We start from the raw sequence: 7,779 nt of genomic DNA, 5'->3' as shown, positions 1-7,779 counted from the left end.
AGGCTGTCGAGTTTCATGAAATTCTGACCCTGTGAGCGGTTTAAGAATATGCCCTATTTTTTTTTTTTTTTTTTTTTTTTTACAAATTTGTCACAAACAAACAACATCTTCCATCCACTATGCTGCCCTAAATGGAAAACTACAGTATCTGTAAAACTTCGAAATTAAGATATGCCACTCTATTTGTCTTGTGAAACACTAATGAACAAGTTACTGCAGTTTCAGAATGATTCTTCATTGCTTTACATGAGTATTTAGGGGTCCCAATAGGTATCTGCAAACTGAAAGGCAAGTGGATTATCTACCATTTTTTTTAGTTTTGTAGTTTTGGTAGATACTGCAGTCTTCCATTTTATGGCAGAAGAAGCTAGAGGGTTGTGTAGTGCATTTATACAAACTAGCCTTCTTGCGCATGCCAATTATACTATATATTTCCATTGTGTTTATTTTGTCTACACTTTTGTTATAAGAAGTTCACTGGACATCATTTATTACATCTGAAATTTGAAAAAAATATGAAGAAAATTATACATTGTATAACCTTCACGTTAAACTTGAATTTTTACAGACATGCCTAAATTATACTTTAGGAAACCCAAGATTGGTTATGGGATGGTTGGTTTGGGTATTGATAGTTCAATTGGAATGGCAGGTAACGATGCTTCGCTTCTTGCAAGTGCTTTTTTCTTATTTTGATCAGCTAAATTGGAGATTTGTGAAAATCTAACGGGAAGAGTATTACACTTTTCACCAGTCACAACTGTCGTACATACAAACAAGCTGATTGCAGTAGTATATTATAGACACAGTACTTGCATACACTATGTACACTGTATATGATTCTTCATGCGTCGAAAAACTGTTTAGCTACTACGTGTATATTTTTTTTTTTTACAATATTCAATATCTAATCACCTGTCTTATCTCTTTCACAGAAACCACTAACAGAAGCAGGTGTCTACAAGCCTGCCTCATCCTGGCTACGCTGCTATTTCTGATGGCTGGGTAGGAAGGAAATGTCTCTGTAAGATCTCCTACTCCACTGGTTGTCTCAACAATTATCGGCAGAGCGGAGAGCCTGTGTGGTAAATATCAACTTCTAAAAACTTACATGATTTTGGTATGGTACAGTTTGAAGTGTTGATATTTATTCTTTTCCTAATAAGTCCAGAATTTTTTGTTGCAATAAATTTCCGATGACTGATTAGAGATTATGGGTAGACAACGTGGAGGAAAATATTGCAGCTTGATCATTGGTCATTGAGCATAGGAAGAGAGATCAAAATGGAATATACGCTCAACATGAAATGGACAGACACAGTCCCTTAAAACAAAGAAAGGGAAGTTACATTAAAGTTCATATCATCAACAGGATGGAGAGTTGATGATTAGGAGCATTAAATAAAGCCATTAGCCGTAAGAGGCCTCGCTGGTATCAGGGGTAATAGCAATAGACTTTCCAACCCTAGCAGAGGATATGATGCATCGACATAATAAGGTATCCACAGTGTATCTTGTCTTGCAAGTACTATACTAATGGTCTTGATATTGAGAATTGGAATCAAGATGTTTGAGCGAGTTTGAGTTGTGAAACGTTTTTGATACTTTACCACTGTTAGAAGTTAACATAACCAAAGGGTAATTTGACAGATTCAAGCCATAATAACTGTATTTTCAATGATATAAACTGTTCAATGGTTCAAAATATCGGGTCCATTTTATATGCAAATTCCATCTGGAATATGACAGACATCAAAGACCACGGGGCCTTCAGCAAAGCAGGAATCTTAGATACCCGACACACAGATAATATAAGTGAGTATGTAAGATTAGGGGTGGCAGTGGAGTGTGGAAAATTAGAGTTGGCAAGAATTAAATGAGAAATGAGATCCAAAGATCCTAACTAGAAAGTGTTCAGTTAAGGACCAGAAATCCTTCTCTTAATAACAAAGATCAGGTTAATATATCTTTTTCTTAGGACTTTCTGACCTTTTGAGTTGCTGGCGCTTTTAATGGCCAGATTAGTCATGTTCAAAGGTACAATCCCATGGCCAAGAATGATGTTCATCTGGTCCTTGAACTATACCCTTGAGAGCAAGGTTTAGTCATACCGAGAATTAGCAGAGAGTGTTAATAAAAGAGGATATTATTATCACTATTATTATCGTAACATAACCAATTACTTACATTGCTAGACGCTCAAATGGGTTTGCCTGAAGTATTTGTTTATGAAGTAACAGTGAAAATGGAACATGGTAGAGCAAAAGGAGTTAGACAGTTAACTGGAATGGGCTCAACAGGGCAAATGAAAAATGCAAGGCTGGGTAGATGGCTTAGGCAGACGGGATGCTGCTAAGATTCTTAGTCCCACCAGGCTGAATGTAAACAATGCCCCTCTGTTGTTTAATAGCAGAATAACATTCCAATTAGAAAGATTATGGAAGAAAGTTTATGAGAGTTTGAAATGAATTTACATGGAGTCCATCTCCAGTTCTAGACCAGTTTTTTCTGGTACATACATGTGCTAGATTGTGTTAAGTGATATTTCTTATTTGTTTCCAGAAGATTCATGCTTAAGAAACCAGAATCTTTCTGAAGTTAACAGTTGAAGCACCTCACAGAAAGCCCTGAACTCTGCACTCCCTTCCTTTGTACCCAAAATTCCATCACAAGTTGTCTTCTAGGAGACACAAATAACTGCTTATCTTGCTGATTTAGCCTTCTGGATGGCAGAACACCGAATATCAAATGTTAATAAGATACAGCATCTACTGGTCCAGCTTCCAGAAATTAGAAATGCCATGAAATTCCAACGCTGCATCAACCTTGCACTTGTCTAGCTCCACAGAGGCAGATACACTACAGGTGCTGTCACTCTCACCTTCAGTGAAAGTTCTGTCAACAAGACTTTAAAATTTTGTAGATTTTTTGCAGGTTACCTGACTTTTTTTGAGTGAGTATACCTGTTCTCGTCAGACTTATCATTCATATCATCATCTTTTTTTAGAATGTGGCCTTTAAGTGAGTTTGTTCACTTCCATACTCTTGTTGTTGTGCCAATTCCTCTGCTTATGACTCAGTTTACAAATTTTGCATCTACAGCAGAAGTAATAGATGTATTTTATTCTTCTATCACTCTTCAGATATGGATTTAAATTTCAAAATGATAGATGCTAGGTTCACTTGATGGTGATGTTTAACCCTTTTGGAAGTACACAGATTTGGGTTCATTGATAAACTCCATATCCACAACTTACACAGACTGCAGATTTCCCCTGTACTGTGGACCTGTTGGATGGTGCATGGCCAACGTTTTGACCTTAAAATCATCTCCCGATAAGAAGGTAGATGAGCAACTTCCTGGTCGCAAGAAGCTGTCATACATATTGACCGCATCAACTATAAAAGGACAAGTTCAGCAACGCACACTCACCCATTTACCTTCACTTGCAGGCCTTGGCATATTGGTTCTAGATTATCATGTTTGGATATCGTGAAGACCCCCACCACCCCATTTGAGATCTTACCTTTGATGTTACTACACTGCTTGAAACAGCAGCACCTGGGAAAAGGATAAGGTTTTGAAAGAAACCTTTCCTTCCTGGTCAAACATTGAAAATATCAAGTAACATACAGAGTCAAGACTGGTTAACATGATAAAAAGAAACTTGAAGCCTCTCTAATTGGAAAGTACGGAGAACATCAGTCTCAATAATCTGCTATGCCACTGGCTGTTCGATCTGCAGCATTAATTAAAAGCTGGTTCTGGTCAGTCCTTGGATGGTGACCAGTTGCACAAAGGCCTCTAGAATCTCAATGGGCTAGGGTGTGGAGCTATCAGCCTCACCCCCAAAAAAAAACTAAAGATTTGCCAAAGCATTAAGGCTAACAACTTCTAGGACCACCTCTCCAAAGAAAAGGCATATGGTGGTGGTGTCTGCCAACTTTGCCCAGGAGTTCAACTTGGGACTTCTCACTTGATGATAAGAAGCAACCACAAGGTCAGCTACCAAACACAGAACACGAGAAGGTCAATGTGCCAAGGTATACAAACACATGTACATATATATATATACATACACATACAACACGTATTACACACATATATATATATATATATATATATATATATATATATATATATATATATATGTGTGTGTATATATATATATATATATATATATATTATATATATATATGTATATATATAACTATATATATATATATATATATATATATATATATATATATATATATATATATATATATATATATATATATATATAGTATATATATATATGGTATGTCCAGAGTTTGCTGCCTTGTAGTATGACCGATAGGTTTCGCTTTTGATGAGAAAACCAGGTTATTCCTGGGCCAAAGTGGGCAATGGGGCAAGCTCCATTCAAAACCATAGTGCCTCAGTTTGCTGAAGCACTGAATTAAAAGTGAGACAACAGTGGTATCACAACAAGACAAAATTCACTGCTTGGGGTAAATTTGCAGGAGGTTGGACAGAGAGAGAGAGAGAGAGAGAGAGAGAGATATTTAAATAGTGTCTCGACAAACATTTGATGGTCAAAGTCTGTGAGAATTATCAACTTAAATCTTGAATTACAAATTATTATTATTATTATTATTATTATTATTATTATTATTATTATTATTATTATTATTATTATTATTATTATTCAGAAAAAGAACCCTATTCAAGCTTCCATAGAATATGGTGTTCATTCGAAAAAGGTAACAGAAGGTAATGGGAAATACAGAAAGAGCAGATCAATAATAAAAAAAAAAAACAGATAAATCAACAAATTAAGAGGTAACAAAAACAACTGGACTGAGCAAAGTGAAGGTGAGTGTCGTATAGGCGAACGTGTTTAGATCCCAGGGACCAAGAGTGACACTTCACAAACGTTTTAGATGTTTATGAAACTATAATCTTAGCGATTTTGAAAATGTATCATCTTTCAAAAACATCTTTCACAAGTCTAAACCAGTGCTAATTCCATGCCCTCTCTCTCTCTCTCTCTCTCTCTCTCTCTCTCTCTCTCTCTCTCAATATTGAAAAGAGCAAAATGTCTCACTACGATAAATAACAGCATTCAACTGTTTCCTTTAACACAATTGCCATACTATAACTGATCTTGTTTTATCATTGTCTTTATATGTCTAAGCCCACTTCTATTAATATATTTATATTTAGTATTTATATTTGCTCATTTTGCTGGCGTATTCTGAGAATTTAAGCCCTTCCCGTGAACTTTACAAGGATTGAAATACGCTTTTCTCAACGTTAGAAGTTTATGCAAAACATTACGTACCGTTACGAGAATTAAGGAAGTCACAAATTAAGATTCCGTATTTATGATTCTGTGATACGTTATAATAGAATTCCTTCGATGATACATTCAATTTTATAAATATATATATATATATATATATATATATATATATATATATATATATATATATATATATATATATATATATATATATATATCCAGCGGTCAGGTCAGATGATGGGAGACTGTCTTTATAACAGTGTCGTCTGTCAACGAGTGGTCGAATCGTTTCCAAAGACTATTTTTGTAAAGTTATTTGTGATATAAAAGATGAAGTTTTTTGATGTTACTCCTCTGTGTTTTATTGTCCTGTCAAGGTGTTTTCTTTTTATTGGAAAACGGTTTCTTTTTCTGTTGAAAAATGGCTAAGTCTTTGAGCACTGGAATATCGAATCCAGGTAAAAAAAAGTCACAGGTAAAATAAGTCATGGGAAAAAAAAGTCATATTCTTTCCTAGACAGTGATCCCTCAGGGTTTTAACCCGGTACGTAACAACCTTTGTGGCGTGTTTAGTACAAGCCCGTTGGGGATGACTGTAAAAACATAAACAAAAGACTGCAAATATCATAAAGATAATGACCCCCCAAGAAATGTTGTCAATTTTTCCCTGTGACTTTATTACTGGCCACTATAGATAAATGTGGCCTTTTCTCCTAGTCAAAATTGAAGGTCAGCTATTAAAAATCAATCAAGCAAAGTTTAAGGCTAGCTATTAAAAACATGATTGATCAAGCAGACTTTGTGATCAGCTATTAAAAAACATAATCGATCAAGCACACTTTAAGGTCAGCTATTGAAAAACATAATAGATCAAGCAGACTTTAGGGTCAGCTATTAAGAAATTAATCGATCAAGCAGACTTTAAGGTCAGCTATTAAAGATATGATTGATCAAGCAGACTTTAAGGTCAGCTATTACAAAACATAATCGATCAAGCTGACTTCAAGTTCAGATATTAAGAAAATAATCGATCAAGCAGACTTTAAAGTCAACTATTACAAAACATAATCAGTCAAGTAGACTTTAAGGTCAGCTGTTAAAAAACATAATCAGTCAAGCAGACTTTAAGGTCAACTTTAAAAAAGCATAATAGATCAAGCAGACTTTGAGGTCTGGTATTAAAAACCATAATCGATCAAGCAGACTTTAAGGTCAGGTGTTAATAAAAAAAATAATCGATTAAGCAGACTTTAAGGTCAACTATTAAAAAAACATAATTGATCACACAGACTTTAAGGTCAGCTATTAAAAACATGATTGATCAAACACACTTTAAGGTCAGCTATTGAAAACATAGTCAATCAAGCACACTTTAAGGTCAACTTTAAAAAAAATAATCAATCAAGCAGACTGTAAGGTCAGCTATTACAAAACATAATCGATCAAGCAGACTTTAAGGTCAGCTATTTAAAAGATAATTCATGAAGCACACTTTAAGGTCAACTATTAAAAACATGACTGATCAAGCAGACTTTAAGGTCAGCTATTACAAACATAATCAATCAAGTAGACTTTAAGGTCAGCAATTACAAACATAATCGATCAAGCACTTCAAGGTCAGCTATAAAAAACATACTCAATCAAGCAGACTTTAAGGTCAGTTATTAAAAAAAACATAATTGGTCAAGCAAACTTTAAGGTCATCTATTAAAAAACATAATCTATCAAGCAGACTTTAAGGTCAGCTATAAGAAAATAATCGATCAAGCAGACTTTAAAGTCACCTATTAAAAAAACATAATCAATCAAGCAGACATTAAGGTCAGCTTTAAAAAAATAATCAATAAAGCAGACTTTAAGGTCAACTATTAAAAAATAAATGATCAAGCAGACTTTCAGCTATTAACAAAAATAATCGATCCAGTAGACTTTAAGGTAAGCTATTAATAAAAAAAATAATTGACCAAACAGACTTTAAGGCCAGCTATTAATATGAAAAATAATTGATCAAACAGACTTTAAGGTCAAATATTAATAAAAAAAATCGATCAAGCAGACTTTAAGGTCAGCTAATAAAAAAAGCAATCAATCTGGCAGACTTTAAGGTCAGCTCTTAAAAAAATAATCGATTAAGCAGACTTGTCAGCTATTAAAAAAATATAATCGATCATGCAGACTTTAAGAAAAATAAGGCGTTAAATATAAAGTTGATTTTCCTTTTACCGTTAAATACGTCTTCAAAAACGTAAAAGGAAAAGCAGAAATATTATCCCTCTCAGCTGAATCATTGTTCTACAGGTAAAATGGATGATATAGAGGTCACTAATCTTCCCCATTGCAATGTTAAAAAAATAGACAAGAAGATAATTTTTCCCTTTTTATATATTTTTGTTATTCTCACTGGATATTTGCATGCAAAATAATATAATATGAAGTTGAATTTCTGAGATTATTTTTGAAGAACTAACTGTATATATCGGTGTTGACAACT

The 7,779-nt window shown here is 34.0% G+C and overlaps 1 protein-coding gene across 4 annotated transcripts in view; it reads left to right on the top strand.

The window, feature by feature from the left end:
* The window catches only part of LOC136846381 (lachesin-like), a 68,445-nt gene extending 67,393 nt beyond the window's left edge, over positions 1-1,052 (top strand). For all 4 annotated transcript variants that reach the window (XM_067117181.1, XM_067117178.1, XM_067117180.1 and 1 more), the window contains one exon: positions 936-1,052. In XM_067117181.1, the coding sequence (XP_066973282.1) occupies positions 936-1,009 (74 nt within the window). In that variant the 3' untranslated portion in view covers positions 1,010-1,052. The remainder of the gene's footprint in view (positions 1-935) is intronic.
* Positions 1,053-7,779: the final 6,727 nt, after the last annotated feature.

Source organism: Macrobrachium rosenbergii, chromosome 15 (assembly GCF_040412425.1).
Source record: "Macrobrachium rosenbergii isolate ZJJX-2024 chromosome 15, ASM4041242v1, whole genome shotgun sequence".
In the NCBI taxonomy this organism is placed as follows: domain Eukaryota; kingdom Metazoa; phylum Arthropoda; class Malacostraca; order Decapoda; family Palaemonidae; genus Macrobrachium; species Macrobrachium rosenbergii.
The sequence above is the reverse complement of the archived record's forward strand: the minus strand, read 5'-3'. Positions and strand labels throughout refer to the sequence as shown.